A 21,429-nucleotide genomic window follows, 5' to 3' on the forward strand; every position below is an offset into this window, starting at 1 on the left:
CATGTTTTGTTCATGAATAAAGTAAAAATTCTTCCAAAATCTTTTTATGTATTTATATTTCATATTTTCTCCAGGAGGCTTAGAATGAAATAACACTTAAAGCTTCCTAGCAATTCTGCTGGATTTAAACCAGTACCCTAAATATTATTATTCATAAAACAATCCTATGTAACCATAGGAATTTGCTTTTAAATGCACCAGTACTTTCTTCTAATTATGTTTGGATATATGAATATTAATATCATCTCTTGTGACGAGCCGATTGATAGATGATGGAAGCAGTTAGCTTCCTCCCATAACTGGGGCTTATCAGGGGTTGTAAAAATCTAATAGATACCTTTCACCCTGACTTCACTGATAACGGATAAGAGCCTGTGGCCTAATGGCTAAGAAGTCTGCCTAGTATGTAATATAGCCCAGGTTCAAATCCCAGTAAGGGTATGGCTAGCTGATGAGAGCTAAATAGCTTGAAATAGATCTATACTAGTCTCCCTTTATTTATTTATCAGCACAAATAAAAAAAAACCACACACACACATATATATAAAATAAAATCTGGAAGCATTGAGTTAAAAAAATCACTAAATTTTAATTCTCAAAATTAGCCTTTATAACTGTAAAGAATTGGATTCAGTGAGAAGGCTTTAATTATGTATTATTTTATCCAATCCATAGGATTATACTCTTGATATGGCCAAAGTGGCATATTTATTTTAACAAGCATTGTAAATCTTCCAAGCCAAATGATTTTTTAACTCAATATATTTGTCTAAAGAAAATAAAATCATCACTATTGGATGAAACATATACAGTAATCCAGCCAGAATGATATGGTGCAATCTCCAACGTCTAATGATGTGTGAAAAAATGTTGTATAAAAGGGTAAGCCACCAATAAAAATCCACTGTGCATTTGCTCAAAATATTTGCTGCTTGAATTCTTGCTTTATTGCTTCCATTATGACGTTATATGAAGTCTAGCTATATTCAATGTTTACTTCATTTTGGAAATCTTTGGTCACAAGTAAGACTGTCAATTATCTCCAGCATCTGGTTTGTAGTTCTCTTCTTTCTTCTTTGCTTCTATAAAACTAGAAACAAAACATGTTGCTCCAGTCTTGCTCAGGATATAGTATTGAAAAGTGGGTGAAAAATCCTTCCCCAACCTTCATACTCTTTTCATCTCTTGTTTATGTACTGTCACTAGCTGTGTGGCTCTCTGCTACTCTGCTACTGATTTAATGCAGAATTTAAGATTCTTTGAAATTATGGTGTCCTTTCCTTTCCTTTGAATGAAAAGAGTTATCAAAGTTTATAAGAAAGTTTGTTTAAGATAGCAACCTTCTATAAAAGAACAGCGATCTCAAACACTATGCTTAAAGAGTTCTCCTTCATCAGACTATAAAGCAAGAAAAATGTATAGTCATCTAATTCCAACAAGCACAATTTGTCTCTAAGATAGTAGATGCCACTAGGAGTTTTATGCTACATATTGATGCACAATTACATCTGACTCTGCTACATATAATTCAATATTTCTTAATTCATCTAAAGCATATTTTTTGTAATTTTTTTTGGGGGGGGGATCAAGCAGCATCAAGTCCCTTAACTGTTACCTATTAAATGCAGAATTACATTTTGAGAACTTAAACCTCTGACTGTTCTGAAGACTGATGCTGCATAATTATGTCGGAAGCTAAATAGTGAACCCTGCTAGGTCTCCTTAATTTATTGGTAGATTTCAGTTTAACCAATTATAGTCAAGGGGATGGTCGTTGTGACAGAGTTTCCATTATTTCTGATCTTTCTATCCATAACATGCTGCAGTGAAAGATTTGGACTATACTCCAATTGTCTACCAGACATAATTTGAAGTTCTGATGTTTAAAAACCCTGGCCCTGATTATCTCATAAATCACTTCCCCTGCTATGTACTTGCCCAATTACTTAAATCAGCAGGGGAGGCTCTTTTTAAAAGCCTCCTACTTCTTGAAATGTACCTGTCTTGTGTGCTAGAGTCATCTACTGTGTGACCTTCAAGTCTTGAAATGTTTCCTATATAAGTGAATTTAATTGTATTGTTTTTTATTCTTACAATTTATAATTTGTATTTTTAATTTCTGCATGTCCCCTTGAGTGATATAGAAACATAAAACTAGGATATTAAGAAATCAAGTAAATATAAGAATAGTAATAGCTATTATTCAGCAAATCTTCTCATGTAAAGTAAGATGATGGTTGGTAAATTTAAGACGATTGGTATATTATTTGATTATATACAATCTTTACCTCTAATAGCTTCTCATGTTAGAATAATGAAAATAAAATTACTCTTAATAAAGTATTAATTAATAACTAAATTAAATTAATACTTCAGTAAGTAATTTTATTACTTTTTATTATTCTATCATGAGAAAGTATTAGGAGTAACAATTTCATTAAAACAAACCCAGCTATTACTTTTTAGTTCCCTTAATCCACAGTGAGTAGTAGCTCAGGAACAGTAGAGAGGAATATTTTTTTATTATCTGATTTATTATCAGCAAAAAAGAAGTCAGTGACATGAGATTATTCATATAAATTTAAAAACAAAATCCAAACCAAATAGAGAGATGCCGATTCAAAATAATTTAAATATGTTAAACATTGTATTTAAAATACAATGTATGGAAAAGAGCACAGGTTCTTTAACACAATGTAACACAGATTTTAACATTTAGCCTTAAATATAATTATAGAGTTATTGTTGTTAATCTTAATCTTGACTTTCTGCAAATTATATTGTTTTTTGTTTTTCTCATCATAAATTGTTACCTTTGTGATCTTTGGCACAATATACAATGAGAAAAACAAAAACAAAATAATTAGCAGAAAGTCAAGATTTGAGTTTATTAATACACTCAATAATTAATAAATTCAAAGGGTATATTTGGCATGATGGTTAAATTCCTGCTTAATTAAAATTAATTTACTGTACATTCATGTTGAAATAGTTTTAATTAGTTTTTACAAGCACTAGCCTCTTTGTTTAGATAAAAGTTCTATTGCCTGACTGAACAAATTCTCATCAAATAGAGCAGGTGAAGTTAAAATGAGCTTTTTATAATTCATTCCTAATTTATTTCTCTACTGATTGTTTAATCAGTCAGCTTGCTAATATATTGTTTAATACCAAAAATAGTCCTTACGAGAATAATTGCTGCTAATATGACACAAAAATATTGCCTTACCTAAAAAAATATTGATGACACATCACCAAAAAGAACCCTTTTTCTATTGTTCTTGCGGTTGTGACTACATCCATCTGTTTTGGAATTCCATCCATGCCCTACTATTTTGGAGTAGAGTGAAGGAGAAGAAGCTATTTAGAATATTAGACTGCATTTCTTACTCTGGCCGTTGACCTTCTTTCAATTAAAAAAAACCTTGCTAAAGACGCCGTATTTATTCTGAAGAAACAGGTCAAAAGATTGCTTCCCTTTAGAAATGTTTACCATATATAGTTGCTTGGATTCATTTCTGTGAATTGAATTTTGTATATCTGAAACTTTTAAATCCTCATTTATGAGAGTTGATTATAACTGAATTAGTTAATAGAAAAAATGTTCAAATTAGACTTCCTTATATGAATTTTAGTAATAGATAGTGTACACTGTCTTTCTTATTTGAGAAATTCTAGCATAGATAAAGTCTTTGCAATATGGGTGGCTCTGCAGTATTTTAAAATGATGACTTTTCAGATAATTAAGAGAAGATATATTATTTACCTGTAACTAAGAGGATTACATATGAATTCCTGGTTATAGTTTATGCCATTATCTGAATGTAAGGGCTACCAGATCTGAGTTGCCAATATCTAGATAACTACTGCAGTAGATGCTAATAAAGAGTTAAAGTTTTATGGATCTGTTTGCTGCCATGTAGTTGATCTAAGATTCTTTGCAGGCATGATCTGGCAATTAATAATTATGTTTCTTAGAAGAAGTTTGCTGAGCACATTTTCATGACAGAATAAAATTTAAAAATAGCATTCAGAGAATCTCTCTTCTATATTGTAAGCATTCTGCTTACATTTTTACTGGGGAAACAGCAAAATATATATCAAATGGGAGAGTGAGGGGAAAATCAAGCTATTAATGTTCATGAAGGACAGGTACTGCTTGAATTACAACAATCTGATTGTTGATTTAATGGCCTTCAAGGTACTTCAAACCTTTGCAAAATGTTGCACATATCCCATGGGGGTCACATGATTGCAAACTGGATGCTTGGCAAACTGTTTGCACTTATAACTGATTGCTAAGTATCTGATTATTACATGATTAGATCAGTGGTGGGTTTCCATTTTTTTTTTACTACCAGTTCACTCATCTGCACATGTGACGCTTCTGCGCAGGCTACATGCAAGTATCTCTCTGTTCAGAGCTGAAAATCCTGTTAGGATTTCAGCAAAGAGAATTGCAGCTCATGAGCAAAGATACATTCATATCCAGCTTACACTGACCTCCCAGGATCTCCTCCATCTCTGTGAATTAACCCGCACTCCTTACCTGAGACTCCATCCACTTAAACCACTAGTCATTTAACAACCACAACCAGGAATGCTGGGATTATGGTCATTGAGTAAAGCAGTCACATGATATCTTACTTAAAGTCTGCTTCCTCAACAACCAAGATTCCAATCACAATTGTGGTGAGAACTGCCTGTTAGACGCATATGAAAGATTGTGTCTGATTAAAAAAGATTAAATTGATTAATCTCCCTGAAGATTTGGACATCAGATATTAAGTTTCTATTGGCTGCTTTACCAATTATAATAAAGATTGTAAAGTGAGAAAGTGAGCAGTTTTATGGTTCTCAGCAAATTTCTAGATATTCTCTCACATTTATTTCTTTGTTTGATGGTATATTTGTTTATAAAATACATAAACCATCCTATCTATCATGACTTCACACACATTGCCTTATGAAAGCCCAGGGAATGATTTCTTCAGTCAAGTGAAAGCTGAGGTAGAGGCTAAAAAATTAAACTTGGATGCAAGTATAATGCAGAAGACATAGAATAACATGTTAATAACACATTTTCAGGAGAAGAAAATTTAGCATGACAGAGTGACTGCCCATGAAATATAAGCAAAATATCTTCTGAGCAAACACTACCCGAGGTGATTAGTGGTGGCATGTTGTCCAATGCACCACTGAGGTGCAACTGTTTAGTGCTCTGAGATGTATTATTATGAAATGTTTGGTTATTCTTGGACATGTTTTCAAAAGGTGAATCATTCCGAAGAATATTTGACAGTGCAAATACTATGATACCTGATTTTCATCAAAATGATATGCACAACTCCCAAAATGTAATTAAAATGGCTAACGTTCCCTGCATAAATTTGTTAAATTTATTGCTTTTAATAATTTATAATGTAAAATACAAAATACAAAAGCAATAATAGGAACAATAGGGGAGGAAAAAGAAAAGAGAAAAATCTACAAAAACCCATAATCAATGTTTCATTTTTTTCCACCTCAAACACAAAATCCAGAGTGGTATCCAAATAGAGACAAAAGTATTTGTGTGTGTTTTTCTTTTATCAAAGCAGTCAATTTCTCTATCTCTACAAACTCCATCTGCTTTTGCAACCATTCATCCATTCCGGGACTGAAGGGACCTTCCATTTTTATGCATAATCTTGCTATCATCAATATATAACATCGAAGTTTCAAATTTTTTTCCAAGTCTTTTTCCATTAAACCCAAAAGAAAAATTTCTGGTTTTATCTTTATATTCATTTTACGAATGTTATGGATGAGAATATGAATCCTACTTTGACATTTCTTTGCCCCTGCATAAATTTGAAAATACATATCTATATATGTATAAAATACAAGGCTGAAAAGACTGATTATTATGTCAGCTTCCATTTTGTGCTTTCATGAAGGACTTTAAAATAAATTAATATAAATTAAATAAGTTAAAATAAATATCTTGGAGTAAAAAGTAGTTATTTTGCTCACAAACTCTTTAAAGTGCAATATATTCTACTAAAATACATGCAAGGATTATGGAAAAGAATAATAGTGAAAGATACAGCTCACAAAAAAACATCTGAGCTCCCCTTTTGGTAAATGTCTTAAAGATAATCAATTTTACCATTACCAAAGATAACAAAAATACCATGTTGTGAAATACTTCAGATTAGTTGTTTAAAACTGAAGTAATTCATAATCATAATAGTGCAAAATCCAGAAAATAGATGGCAGTTAAAAGATGCAGAAAACTCTAACCCTTTATTGCCATCTTCTGCTGGTCTGGATCTTTCCACTCCAAATCTGGTAGCCCTATTTAATGACCTTTTAATCTGTTTTTATATAAACTTTATTATGTAGTGAATTGTACAGTAAGATTTTTTTAACCCAACAATATCAGACCCTTCATTTAATCTTTTTGGCTACACTTGTACAACTTACTATCCATAGCGTGGAGATATTCCATATGAAGGGCACCTGCTCTTGATGTGGCAGCTGAAGGAATGATGTCTGCATATGGGCTGCGCTGGCCTGCCAGTAAAGCCATCTGATGGTAGTATTCTGCTGGACTAACCCCTGCATGTGGAGCTAAAGTAGAACATTAATACATGATTTAATGACATTAGAAACAGGAATCTCTCTCTCCCTCTGCATTGATTTTGAAACATTATGCAGGTCTGATGATTTGCTATGTATTTTTAATATACTGTATCAATGCATAATATCCTATATAACCTTGGTTACATTTAATTCCATTGACATCTATTTAACCAAATAATCAATAATAACTGTATCTCATTAATTTCAGTGGTCTAGCAGTCTTCATATAAACCAGGCATAATTGAACAGTAAAAAAATGCAACAAACATGATCTGGATTTAATTCAATGATGCAATTTTCTTTAAAATGCCAGGTTTCTGATATGTAAAAAAATCACATCAAGATAAATCACTTCAGAATCCAAATGAAAATCTATGGGGTGAGCTGAAGAGGGCTGAACAAATTTCTCTGGCAATTTGACAGATTGGAATGCTTTTGCATGGAAGAGCAAGTAAAAAATTCCAAGGCTACATGTACCATAGGCTCCTACTCCAAAAAATGGAATGTTTTCATTAAGTCAAAAGGTGATTCAACAAAGCATTCATTTAAATGTATGCATTTTTATGCAGCCACATTATTTTGGTTTTAAAAAAATTATTATTATTTTTCTCTTAAAAATCCCACCACCCGACAGAAACATCTGAAACTGTCAAAGCTGTTGGCTTTGATGAACTAATATGTATGGCATAAGTATTTCAATAGGTATCCAAGTTCTAAGAAGCATATAACTACTGTATAGGATATTATTTGTTTATATATATGGCAAATACTGTAATACCGATTAAATAATTTTACCACTAGCTAGAAAGCAAAATAAAAATCCATCATATATTTTTGAATGTGATTAAGTATATTTAATGGGTTTCAGCATAAATGTATCTTATATCACTTCACTAATATTGCATATTATCAATAAAATGTTAAGGAAACCAACTGGGATTGGTAAATTTGAAGCTTTGTAGTATTTGACCTAACGGTCCTTTTCAGATGCACTTAAAAATACCTCAAAAGCTTTCAGATATGTATATAAATTAACATTATCTCAAAAAATTCAAAAGTAAGTTTGGGAAATCTGCAAAGGTATGAAGGGATAATGTTAAAATATTCAGTAGCCTTTTGTTGAAAGAAACTATAGTTGTAAAGAGGCGAAGCCTTCACTTTTACATAATATAACTATACAAATCTGGAATATAAGAGATAAGGAGCTAGTTTTACTACAAAGTTTGTACACATATCATTGTAATAAGAATTTATTTCTGAAGCCCTAAAACACTGACCTGCTTCAGATAATCATTTGAGACTCCATAATGTGATTGATCATCTTCTTACTTTTTTTCTTGTTCTCCTGCAGCATGACAATCCTGATTTTTATTAGACTTTTATTATTCTGCTGTTAAGCAGAAATTGGGTAATTCGGGCTTAAAATTAAAGAAGGCTTATTTTCAAAGTTTTAATTGACAGTCAAATTCAGATGGGCATGATGACACTATTTCCCCTCAGTGACCTTACCCCCTCACAGAGCTCAGTCTGCTTCTGAATCAATCACTGGATTTGCAGAAGACGGTTGTCCACAATTAATATGCACCAACTGTGACTGAATCCTGATTTATTAGTAGTTATCCATGCTTTAGTTACATCTTTTGAATATTCCAACATTTTTTACTTAGAAAGAATTGTACAAACTGCATTAAAAAAGATGAAAGGATCACATGATGTCTAATTATAAATCTTCATTTTCTATTGCATACCCTTTTTGTGTATGTGTGCATGTGTATACTTACATTCAGATCATTCTTTGTTCTTATCACTGCCTGGACTAGTTCTTAAAGGTTTTTTTTGGGGGGTGGGGTGGGGAGACAGGGTTTCAAAAAAGACCATTGCCTCCTAAAAAGGGCTGAAAGAAAAAAGTGACTCATCAAGAGTCACCTAGCAGCTTTGTGGCCAAGGCAGGACTTAAACTCAGCGTCTCATGATTTCTAGCCTCATGCCTTAACCCAGGGCTGTCAAACTCATGGCCTGCAGACAGAATGCATCACACCTGGCCACATCCACACCTGGTTTAGTGAAACTTGGGGGTCATAATTCCATTTTTTTCTGGAACCCCAGTTTCTCAGGAGGTATAGGTCGCAGGATACAGCTACATGCCTATTTTAAGACATTTTAAAAAGGTAAATGTATTCTTTAGTCCCTTACTATTGCAACAAAATTGGTAAAACAGGATCAGAGCTTTAGGGATAAACTGAATATCTTTAGCTTTTGTAAGATTAAAAGCTCCTATTTTGTTTCACTAAACCCTAATCTTGCAAAACTTCAGGAAATAAACTAATTTTACAAACTTTTTGTTCATTACATTGAAAATGTACACCAGAGACCTCAGAAAATATGCTGGAAATATATTGTGACTACATACAAATACTAGCTTTAAGTATTTGCCAATATTTTCAACTTTTTCCTTTGAGTCTGATTCATGAAAAAATAAATTAAAGCAATACAAAATTAGACATTGAAGTAGTATCTTTGAACAAATTTAGTCTAATATAAGTAAATACTGTCAATTTACAAAGCATGTATTGAACCTCAATTTGAGAAGCATAAATTGAAATTAAGAATACTGACTTTACTGATAAATGTTAATTTAATTGTGGGAATTATCAAAATAAGTGTTCAAGTGCTGAGAGTTTAAAATCATATACTACTTTTTAACACTTAAAGAAGAATTCATTTGTGGAGTTGAGAGATTGTGAAATCCTATATTTTCCTAAAATTAGCTTATTTCAAACTTTCTTTAGAAATTCTGGACAAATTCTTTAGAAATTGAGAGAGAATAACATGAATCTGCTTGTTTCAGGCTCTAAATCCTTCTAACCACTTTATTGACACATCTTGGCAAACTAATGGTTTCACTGGGATCCTTTGCCATTACCCTCCTGAATCAAAACAATTTAACAAGATTTAATTAATGTAATTAAATCTTGTATTTACTAACTAGGCTGTTCTTTTCAAAAGCATTTTTATTTACTCTGGTTATATAAATTATCATTATGACTAAGACTACATTGCCTATTCTAATATCAAATATGAGTAAATGTTGAATTTATTAAGCTTCCTTGTTTGGAACTTTCTTTTTGTAATATTGGGTTGTTGTTTTTTCATTTTGATTAGGGTGGGTATGTGTGTGTGTGTGTGTGTGTGTGTATGTATGTCATTCATATATTCATATAAAGATATATAGTAAATTGTATCGATTCAAGAGTAAGTCTAATACCCAAAGACAGATTATAAATTAAGCTATTTAAATATACAGTTCTTATAAAACATGAAACTGTAAAAATACAAGAAATTATAGAGACAGATTAATTATAATTAATCTGATATCTAAAAGTGTCATATTTTTAAAATCAGATTTTATTGTTTAAAAATTGCTTTATAAACATCTTACAATTATTTATGGAATTCTTAATATACTGTTGGAGATTAACAAATTTTAATAAACATTTTCTATCACTAATAAAATGTCCTGCTATACATAATATAAATTAGGATTGACAACAGGTCATTAAAACATATTCTCATAAGAATAAGTATCACTGGATTAATTATATGCATTTATATGTAAGGATTATAGTTATTATTTATTCATTTAGGCAGTAACAAAACTCATTTTTCAAATTCAGCTAAAGGAAGAATATCTGTTATGTAAACCCGCCATTTTATTCTATTCTGTGAATGACATTTCCCTTAATTAAAATAGTTTTGTTGTCTTCAATGCACACTAGTAACATAATTTGATCCATTATAAGTCAATTTAGCAGCAATTACTATTAGGCAAAATTTAAACTGCAGTTATATTCCTATTCATTTAACACAGCAGCAGCAGCCAAAAAATGTATATGCTTTTGCTGGAGATGAAATTTCTAGTAAAGTCAATGTGTGATTCACACATTGTTTTATTTTGGATTAATATGACAAGGGAAACCAATCATTTATATTTTCTAACATATGATTTATGATTTAATTGTTATCTGTGAACCTAGATAACACCAGCCATCTTTTATTCCTCTACAATATATAAATGTTATTTTACTTTGAATAGATGTTTAAGGAATTGTTTTCACAAATTGAATGAATCCTTTTAGTTACCCAGGAATGCGTATTTTTTTACTTTATTACTGGCTCTTATCTGCAAATATGAAATAAAAGCAAACATGATAATTTAGTCTATGTAATGAATTGCTATAAGAAAGATTTTCAGAAAAGGATTTGTTACACTTATTAATTTTTATAAATATATTCATCATGTAGTTTTGGATTTTCAATTATGTAATGCTGAATGACCTTCCTAAAAAAAATGTACTCAGAATATACAAAATCTGCAAATCAAATGGGTGATAAAACTTTCCTTATGTCACCTGAGATTTATTGTATAAACTCATCAAAAAGATATGGATGGACGGAATTAAAACCATGTAGTAACAATGATCATCTTTTAAATAATAGATGATACTGATAAGGAGATCTCTAACTTTACAGCAAGGACAATCATAACCAAACCTCCAGTGGCACAGTTCAGTATTGCAGACAAACTCTGCACATAGCCTGGAGTTTGATCCTGATGGGTCTCAAGGTTGACTTACCCTTCCATCTCCATCTTTCCGAACTTGGTAAAATGAGGACCCAGATTGTTGAAGGCTACTGTGTTTGCCTGTGCCTGTGTTTTGGGCTTGAAAATAAGCACGCAGGCTTATTTTCGGGGAGGTCTTTTTTTTCAGTATTTGTATTTTGTATTTTGTATTTATTGCACATTTATAGGCCGCCCTTTTCCCTGAGGGGACTCAGGGCGGCTTACAATCAAAGGGGAAAGGGAGTGTAGGACAATACAAAAAGAGATGTGAACAAAAGTAAATTAAACAGTAAAACTCAACATTCACTCGGCATTCGGGAGGGGCGAAAGTAGACTTATCCCCAGGCCTGACGGGCTAGCCAGTTCTTGAGGGCTGTGCGGAAGGCCTGGACGGTGGTGAGGGTACGAATCTCCACAGTACAGGAGGTGTCGAGTGTGGGGGCTGATGGGAGTGGGAGTACAGCTACCACTGGCCCCATCCTCTTGGCATGCTTTGTTCTGTTAATACTGTTAATTCTGAGTATGGAGGCAGAGGCAGGGAGGAGAAGACAGGCAATCCAGACATGCTGCTTGGCTACCTGTCCCATGAGAAGCTCGCAGGAGGCTTTCACGGCACCACCGGCAGCAGGTATGGGGGATGGAGGAGGCAGGCGATTCCAATACCCCATGCACGTGTCCATTTGGCGCAGCTGCAGGCAAGCTGAGAGATGGTGAGAAAAAGTGAGCAATGCGTGGAGTGTGCCTCTGCCTCTATCTGGCCCTGTTACACACTTTTCGCCTAGAGGGAGACAAAGCTTCATATACTTGCAAAGGGAACGCTTTGAAATTGATCTAATTGCTCACTTTCAAACTGTTCATTTGCAAGCACATGAAGATTGAGTCTCAATCATTTCTCCTTCTTGGCAAAAAGTGTTTGGTCGCCTCTTGGATGCTTAGGAATGAACTAAATCGCTCCAAAAACATCAAACGAAGGAATGAAAATAATCTGGGAAAATGGCCAGATGACTCTGAAGTGGCTGAGGAATGGATGGGTCATGGGGGGAATCTTTCCTAAAATCCCCGGTCCTCAGCCACAAATAACTCGTCCCCCACTTCGGCTTATGAATCTATAGGCAACTGTGGATTGCCCTCCTTATTTCCCAGCCTTTCAGTCTCCTTCCTGCCCCATTTCACACCCTATGCACCATCAAGAATGTGGGGGGAAAAGTAGAGCCTGGGTGGGGAGGGGGGCGCAGAAGGCAAAAGCTCCCTCTTCGTTCTTTTGTTCCTGTTTTCACTCTCATGCACTTAGGATTTTAGGAACAATTCCCCCCATGACCCACCATTCCTTGGCTATTTCAGAGTCATCTGGCCCATTTTCCCCAGATTACTTCCATTTCCTTCACTTGTAGTTTTCGGAGCGATTTGCTCCAATCCACGCACCCGATAGGCGACCAAACACTTTTCACCTGGATGGAGAAAAGACAGAGATTCAAAGCTTCATGTGCTTGCAAAGGGGAGAGTTTGAAATGGAGTGATTATTACCCTTTTTTAGCAATTTATGCATTAAATTTGTCATAACTTTTACTGGATTCACTGTCATCTAGGTCAGAGGTCTTCAAACTTGGCAACTTTAAGATTTGTGGACTCAGCACCCAGAATTCTCCAGCAGCTATGGGAGTTGAAGTCCACAAGTCTTAAAGTTGCCAAGTTTGGGGACCCTTGATCTAGATGGATTAATTAACATATTCCTTCATGGATAACAGTAGTTAGATCCCTAATTGTCTTTTTACAACACCTTCCCCAAACAATTCAATTTGAAAAGAATTGTATTTTTTTTAAATTATCAAAGTACTATGGGAAATAGTTAAAATTGTTTCTCATTTCTTTAGGGCATGTGCCATAAGCAGCCTTGTTTGGTAGCCTCAAGAATTTCTCCTGATATTTATAATTTTACCTGAGCAGGATGAAAAGCATATATTTTAGTTTACTTCTATTTTAGAAACAAGTAAAATCTCAAGCTCAATCCCTCCAAGACTGAGTGGCTGTGGTTTCCATCATCCCGATTTGTGCATCTTGTACCACCTTTGATGATAGGGGGAGAAATTTTAACCCCCTCAGAGAGGGCCTGCAATCTGGGTGTCCTCCTGGATATGCGGCTTAGTTTAGAAGAACACCTGACGGCCTGATCAGGGTGGCCTTTTACCAGGTTTGTCTGGTACGTCAGTTGCGGCCCTTTCTGGATCAGGATGCTCTGTGCACAGCACTCATGCCCTCGTCCTTTCTCGCCTGGACTACTGTAATGCTCTCTACATGGGGCTGCCCTTGAAGAGCATCCAAAGGCTTCAACTGGTCCAGAATGCGGCTGTGCGGGTTATCATGGGGGCACGTAGGTGCTCCCATGTTACACCCCTTTTAGGCGGCCTGCACTGGTTGCCGGTTGTCGTTCCAGGTGCGATTCAAGGTACTAATTATGACCTTTAAAGCACTCCATGGCTTAGGCCCAGGGTACCTGCGAGACCACATACTGCCACCGGTAGCCTCCCATCGTCCAGTGCGATCCCACAAAGTTGGCCTTCTCAGGGTGCCGTCAGCCAGACAGTGTCGGCTAGCGACCCCCAGGGGGAGAGCCTTCTCGGTGGGAGCACCTTCCCTCTGGAATGAGCTGCCCCTGGAGCTTCGTATAATCCCCGACCTCCGGTCCTTCCGACGCGCCCTAAAAAGTTGGGTTTTCCAGCAAGCCAGCCTGGCCTGAACAAAACAAAATAAATTATTGATCATTGTTAATTTTAATTCAATTTTTTAAATAAAATGTTATTGTCAATTCTAATTGGGTTTGTTTGGGATATTCTATTTATTTTATTTTTTTATACTTTTGTATTATGTGTTTCTTTTAATGTTGTACACCGCCCTGAGTCCTTGGGAGAAGGGAGGCATATAAATCTAATAAACCAAATCAAACCAAAAGTAATATATATATGGCTGGCATTAAGAAAATAAAATACTAAAACAATTCTGATGTAATAAGTATGTAATGAATCTGTAAATGATTGGAAGAAATGCTTTCAAAGAATTAATGCAATTATCAAATCATATCAATCTGTATTAACATTATAGGCCACCATAGATAATGCAATTACAACAGCAAATAGGAAATCAGATTTTAACTCACCATCTGTAGGGCTCAGTCCCCGAGCAGCTGAGATCATGGAGAGAGAAGGGCTGCTGTGCAATGATCGGATATAATCCATGTAAGGATTGATGTATGGATGAGGTGACTAAAAGGAGATTCTGATGCTGCAGCAGAATTTCTGTGGGGGGATATTCTGATGAATGGTAAGTCTGAATAAGCTGGAGCAGAAGGCCTATAACAGAAAAGGATAAAATGGTAAATTTATTTGCTTTTCCTAGGTAAATACAGCTCCCTACTTTTAAAGTTATATCTATAATTATGATCAAATTGTTAATTAAATAGAACACATAAGTTTAAGTGAACCCACTTTCACTTGTGCAGTGGAACATCTCTGAGTTTTTTCTCCACGCATTCAATGCACCCTGGAAATCTATTCAAAGCAGATCTGTAGGACATATAGCAGTGATGATGAACCTTTTCAGCACCAAATGCCCAAATTGGAACATGTGCATGCGTGTGTGCATGCACGCATCAGAAACTCAAAAAACAGTTGGGCGGTGCACAGGTGCGTGCTGGCCACCTGGTCTTTTGGTTTCTGGCTCGCACACATGTGCTGTTCAGCTGATCTTTACACATGCCAGAACACCGGAACCACAAAGACCAGCTGGCCGGTGCGCTATGCAGCTCCCTTTGGTCAACATTGGGTCTGGTGGCTGCAGTGGTTGAGGGACGAAGACTCAGAGGGAGCCAAGCCAGCCGGCATCATTGTTGTAATTCAATCTGGGTGGTGACAGCCACTGGGGCTTTTAGTGGCTCCTCTAGTAGGCTCCCTCCGGCCTAGCCCCAGTTGTTGGGTGCTGGCTGTGCGCATCTCAGCCAGGCACCCTTTGCTGTTGAACCGGCCCACCACATACACACACTGGTCACCTGGTCTTTGGGGTTCTGGCACAAGCAAAGATGCATGTTGGAACCCAGAAGAGCAGCTAGCGATGGCACACATGACCACAGAGAGAGCTCTACGTGCCACCTCTGGCACGCATGTCATATGTTTGCCATCATGGATATATAGACACTGAGGCAAGATTAAAAATCAAAGAACACTAGTACGCTTTAAGGAGTACTTAATCCAAATCAATGTACAGATATTTTATCTTGTTTAAAATCAGATCAAAAGTAAACTACTTTAAATTATGCAATAATTTTCACAATTTTAGAAGTCAATTCAAAGACACACACACACACACACACACACACACACAATTTACTTTCAGCCTTGAACATAAGATAACAAACAATCTTTGTGAAAGGGGGAAAGCAGAATGAAATTTAGTGCATTGTAAAACCCCATTCTTGTGCTTTGGAAAAAACATGGCAATAAGAATGTGTTCCACATCTCTACTTTCTACTGAATTAATTCTGTGTTCCAAAGATAAATATCTCAACGCTCTACAACATGCAGTTACATTTAATATTATGAGTTAACGTCCATAAAGGCTATGTCATGATTCCACATTCTGAATGTCAAATATTCCTGCCATACAGTTAATTTCATTAATAATAATGTGATGTCAAATTTTGGTTCATTTACATCAATTCTCAGAAGTAACTAGGTACAGTTCTCATTTTCCCCAAAAATCTTCTATTTCACTTCCATACTTATATTCTCAAACTCATATTTTTCTATTAACTAGTAACTGGACATTGTACTTTAGTATATGTCAAAAAATTCTTTACCTCTTATAGATTGCTGACTGAAAGCAGAATTAAATCTGCAGAATCATAAATTGAATGTCAAGCCTGAATTTGATGGGGTATGGGATTGTTTGTATCCTTGGGCATTCTGACATGAATTCAGTTTGACATAGGTTGGAGCTGAAAGGGGATGATCATTCCTAACTGATGAGTCAACCACATCCCAATGTTTGGCTGACCAGAGGAAGAGAGGATAGACATCGCTGAGCAACCAGTTCCCATCTTGATTGGATAATGTGACAGTTGTTTTGAAAACTTGGGAAACTGAATCTTATATTGGGGTGAAAAGCCTGAGAACTTTAGTACTGGTTTTTCACCAGTTAGTGCCAATATGGCTCAACTCCCTCTGGGCTTTCATCCCTCAACCACTGCAGCCACCTGACCCAATGCTCACCAGAGGAAGCTGCAACGCCAGCAGCGGTTGGCTCAGCTCACCATGGGACTTTGTCCCACAACAACTGCCATGGAAACGGGGCCCGATGCTGGCCAGGGGAAGATATGACGTGCAATGCAAGGGGCTCAAGTCACTGGGGCCCTTCATTCTTGTCTCGTTGCAGCTGCCAAAGCCGACCCAGCCTCCCTGCTTACAGGCTTCTCCTCCAATCCATAAAGGCCCACAGCCGAGGCAGCCGCTTAGCCAATGTGTTCTCCTGCAGCTGGGAGAAGCTCCTGCTATGCCTATCTGATGAGTCAGGTGGGGCCATAAAAGCCCTGACCTGCCAAGCTCAAATGAGTCAAGCCCCGAGGAGCCGAAGATCGATGGTGGGGCCTGTCCCACCCGCCTGCCACTTCTCCCCAATGGCCAGCTGCATGTCAAGTCAAAAGGCAGAGGCAAGATTCCGGCATTCACCAGGGACACAAGAGAAGCAGTTTCGCTTTATCTCTTCTTAGTGACCAGCAGCATTTGACGAATGATACAAAGAACATGTGAAGTCGGTTCTAACCCAGTTAACCTTACACCCAAATATATACACATAACCCCTCCCATAATCACCCATATGCCACAGCCCCATCCCACCCTACATGAAGCGGTGCCAAACCCCACCCGGAGTCCTTCCACTCCCCCTCGTGAAAGCAGTCCCAGCCAGTCCAGTGCAGTCCAGCCAGGGAATACCTGCAGACCAGTCAGAAGGTGGCCTTGAACAAGCCTCCAGCTTTTCTCTTAGGCAAACAGCTCCCGGAAAAGGAACATTCTCGGCTGATGATGTCATCGCTCAACCAGCTGCAACTCAGGGAGTGGAGGAGGAAGAGCACTGAGCCATGCTGCTGCTCTGAACGAGTAAGGGAGGAAGCAGCCAGGATAGACGGGGTAGTGCTGGGCTGGGCCACACTGCTGCTTCAGGAAGAGTGGAGGTGGAAGCAACACTTGGACTGGCAGCCTAAGGGCTGACACAGCCTCTGAAATGCCGACTTGTCAGGAGGCCCTCCCCCTGCAGAGCGAAGTGGAGGAAGCACTAGAGCAATGAGACTGATGTTTCCTTATCAGAGACAGCATGGGGGAGGGGTGAGGAGATCCTACCTGGCAAACTGAGAAGCAGGGGAGGCAGCAAGAAAACCCCCCACAGCTGGCTGAGGAGCCGACAAAGCAGCCAGAGCACCCTGCAGATAGCCCCAGACCAAGACTCCTGACCCCGTGACACAGAGGAGGAGGAAAGAAGGGGGGAAATTTGCCTGGCTGAGAGGGCAGGAGAGGTCTCCTGCCTCCTCCCAGTGAGTCCGAAGAGAAGCCAGATATTTATAAAAGCGATGGTGAGTGAACCAATATACCCCTTCATTATAAAATTGAAGATAATGGCACCAAAGACCGGGGCCCATGAGGAACTAGAGGCGGTAATCGACAAAGGTTATTCCCGCTGTTTAATCACCCTGCCTACCATCCTAAAACAGGATCAGGATGAAGAAATTGACCCAACGCATACATTTTGAATAGGTCAATAGATCTTTAAAAGCAGGACCTCTGCCAAGTTCCTCCCCGAACCCATAAGACTGAAAATGGGTCAATACCAGGAAAGCCTCCGCTTCATAGTAGCACCCAAATGAGGCAGACGATGATACTAGAGTTGGCATGGCTGGACACGTGGGTGCCCATCATCACCTGGAGGAATGGTCACCGAGATATCAATTGGGGTAGGACTGCATCCCCCAAGTCCAAATGCCGAAGAGGCCTCCCACCATGAGATGATGCTAAGCAAGCTGAGAAGGCTACAGCTGCTATGCAACTGCCCCCCCCAGTGCCCCCCAGATCTCTAGGGAGTACCAGGACCTTGCAGAGGCACTCAGCGAAGAGCATGCAGGCATGCTGCCACTTACTGTCTGACGGACTGTCCCATCAAACTTGTACTGAGGGCCAAACTGGCCAAACTGAAGATGTACTCCATGACCCATAAGAAATGAAGGACTTAAGGAAGTACATCAACACCAATCTAGCCCATGGATTCATCCAGTTGGCAAAATCTAAAATGGCCACTCTGGTCCTCTTCAAGAAGAAGAAAGACAGGTCGATGAGGCTGTGCATGGATTTTAGGGGAATCAATGCTGTATGTGTAGAGAACACATACCCACTCCCCCTCATGAAGGACATGTTGGTCCACCTAGCCAAAGAGAAAATATTCACCCAACTGGACCTACGAGAGGTGTACTACAGGGTTCGGATCAGAGAGGAAGACGAGTGGAAGACTGCCTTCAATTGCCTTCTCGGTAGCTTCCAGTTCAAAGTGATGCCCTCTGGGTTGCAGGGAGCACCCATAAATAGCACTTCATGTAACTGATAAATGAGGCACTTCATGACCATCTGTACAAAGAGGTCCTCATGTACTTGGATGACATTCATCCTTACCGAGACTCTGGAGAAGCACATGAAGCTGGTGCACCAGGTGTTGCAAAAGCTTCTGGCAGCTAAACTATACACAAAGCTGTCAAAATGGGAATTCTACAAGACCCACCCAGACTACCTGGGCTATCAAGTGTCAAACAAAGGGTAGAGATGGATTCAGGCAAAGTAAAAGTGGTGCTCAATTGGCAGTCCCAACGCATGTGCCAACAGCTACAAAGTTTCCTAGGGTTTGCGAATTTCTACTGGTAATTAATCCCCGCCTTCGCTGACAGCTTATCATCAAACTGTTGAAGATGGGGAGGGGTCCGCAACAGCCATGGCCAAGTCAGCCTCTGAAATGGACCCTGGAAGGCCAGTGCTCCTTCGAGCAGCTGAAAAGACTGTTCGCCAAAGAGTCAACCCTCAAGCTCTCTGACCCAGACCAGCCTTTTGTGATCCAAGCTGACACCAGAGACAATCATCGCAGCGGTCCTCTTCCAGAAAGACACAGAGGATATCTTACATCCCTGCGTGTACACCTCCAGGAAACTGACTGAGACTGAGCGGAGGTGAACAGTATGGAGAAGGAAACTTACATGATCCACTGGGCCTTCCTGACCTGGAGACATTTCCTTGAGGATGATCGCATGCCTTTCGAAGTATGGACCGCTAACAAAACCTAGAGGCTCTAAAGAAACCCCACAAACTCTTCCCAAAAAAGGTCAGGTAACACAAAAGCTGAAAAACGAACTACCAGATGACTCATGGTATAAGGACAACCAGGAAATACTGACCCTTAAGGATGGACTGGGCTGGAAGGCGTTTAAATTGTATATGCCCAACAGCAAGTGGCTCCAGATCCTTCAACAAAGTCACAACTCTAGACAAGTTAGACATTTCGGCTACCTGAAGACCCTGCACATGGCCAGGCGACAATTCTGGTGGCCGAAAAGAAAGATGTTGAGGACTATGTCAAGAGTTGTGCCACTTGCGCACCAATGAAGACAAGGCCGGGGAACCCCTCCCCCCTCCTGGACTGCTCCAGCAAGTGGCAGACCCATCTCGACCCTGAGAGGAGATAGCTATGGATTTCATTGTTGAACTCCCTGAGAGTGGAAAAAGTATGGTCATTTGGACCGTCATAGACTTGTTTTCCAAACTGGCCCATTTTGTAGCTTGCCCAGGACTCCCATCAGCACAGAAGTTGGCTAATCTATTCATCAAGCATATATATAGATTATATGGAGTCCCCTGCAGAATCATTTCCAATTGGGGGAATCCAATTCAAAATAAAATTCTGGAAGGAGTTCATGAGAGCCATTGGGTTTAGTTTTTCATTTCATCTGAGTACTAACAGGGCCACAGAGAGGACATTGATGACTGACTGTCTTATCCGTGTATGACTTGGACTCTGATACCTCTATTTCCACGAAAGTAAAAGCCTATTTAAACTACAGTGTCTCTATATGCTGGTTTGTGTATTCTCCAACAACACTCTCACAACACTTGCTGAACGTACTCACTCTCCCAACGGGGAGCTTACCTAACACTGGTTATGGGCCCAGAGTGTACCAGACGTAGCTAAAGGAGAGTTGGTGTTGATACGCAATACCACATACAGACAGCTGTTTTTCATTAGTGATTATTACTATCCTGGAGAAGATGGCGAACGACCCATCAACAAGCCTATTGATAATGGTATAATGGTATAAGTTTATTTATAGGCCGCCCTTTTCCCTGAGGGGACTCAGGGCGGCTTACAACTTATGTGGGAGGGGATACATACAATGACGTATAGAACATACATAATTAAAAATAGAGCAACATTCATCATTCGGGTGGGGACGGATTATAATCTTTAACCCCAGGCCTGACGGGATAGCCAGATCTTGAGGGCTGTGCGGAAGGTCTGAAGGGTGGTGAGGGTACGAATCTCCATGGGGAGATCGTTCCAAAGGGTCGGAGCTACTACTGAAAAGGCTCTCCTCCGCGTAGTTGCCAGTTGACACTGACTGGCAGATGGAACTCGGAGGAGGCCTAATCTGTGGGATCTTATAGGTCGCGAGGAGGTAATTGGCAGAAGGTGGTCTCTCAAGTACCCAGATCCACTACTACCATGAAGGGCTTTATGGGTGGTAAGTAGCACCCAGATAACCCAGATAACCCAGTTGGATGGAACAAACTATGTTTCCTGGTCTATGAAATGCAGTCTACTCTTCCGTAGGGAAGGTTTATGGGATGCAGTACAGAAACCACTGGATGTGACTGCTTGGAATTCAGATAACGATGATGATGCCCAGAAGATAGCAGATTTTCAGCGAAGCAACTAGGGGTGTATGTATTATTGGTCTAACACTGAATGACCAACAATTAGTTCATATTCGTGGGGAAAATTCTGCTGCAAGATGTTGGGATAATTTGAAGAGAATTTATGCACGTGACACTGTAGGTGCACACATACATCTTACACGCAAACTGTTTAGGGCACGTCTTCTGAGAGGTGGA

At 38.5% G+C, this 21,429-nt stretch overlaps 1 protein-coding gene across 1 annotated transcript in view; it reads right to left on the minus strand.

Annotated features, from left to right (window-relative positions):
- GLI3 (GLI family zinc finger 3) overlaps positions 1 to 18,497 on the minus strand; it is a 119,630-nt gene extending 101,133 nt beyond the window's left edge. Inside the window, exons 1-3 of the mRNA XM_032235877.1 lie at positions 18,423 to 18,497; positions 14,400 to 14,505; positions 6,469 to 6,615 (exon numbers count right to left, since the gene is read on the minus strand). Coding sequence (XP_032091768.1) covers positions 6,469 to 6,615; positions 14,400 to 14,505; positions 18,423 to 18,497 — 328 coding nt within the window. The remainder of the gene's footprint in view (positions 1 to 6,468; positions 6,616 to 14,399; positions 14,506 to 18,422) is intronic.
- Between the last annotated feature and the right edge of the window lie 2,932 nt (positions 18,498 to 21,429).

The sequence above is a fragment of the Thamnophis elegans genome, chromosome Z, assembly GCF_009769535.1.
Source record: "Thamnophis elegans isolate rThaEle1 chromosome Z, rThaEle1.pri, whole genome shotgun sequence".
NCBI classification, from domain to species: domain Eukaryota; kingdom Metazoa; phylum Chordata; class Lepidosauria; order Squamata; family Colubridae; genus Thamnophis; species Thamnophis elegans.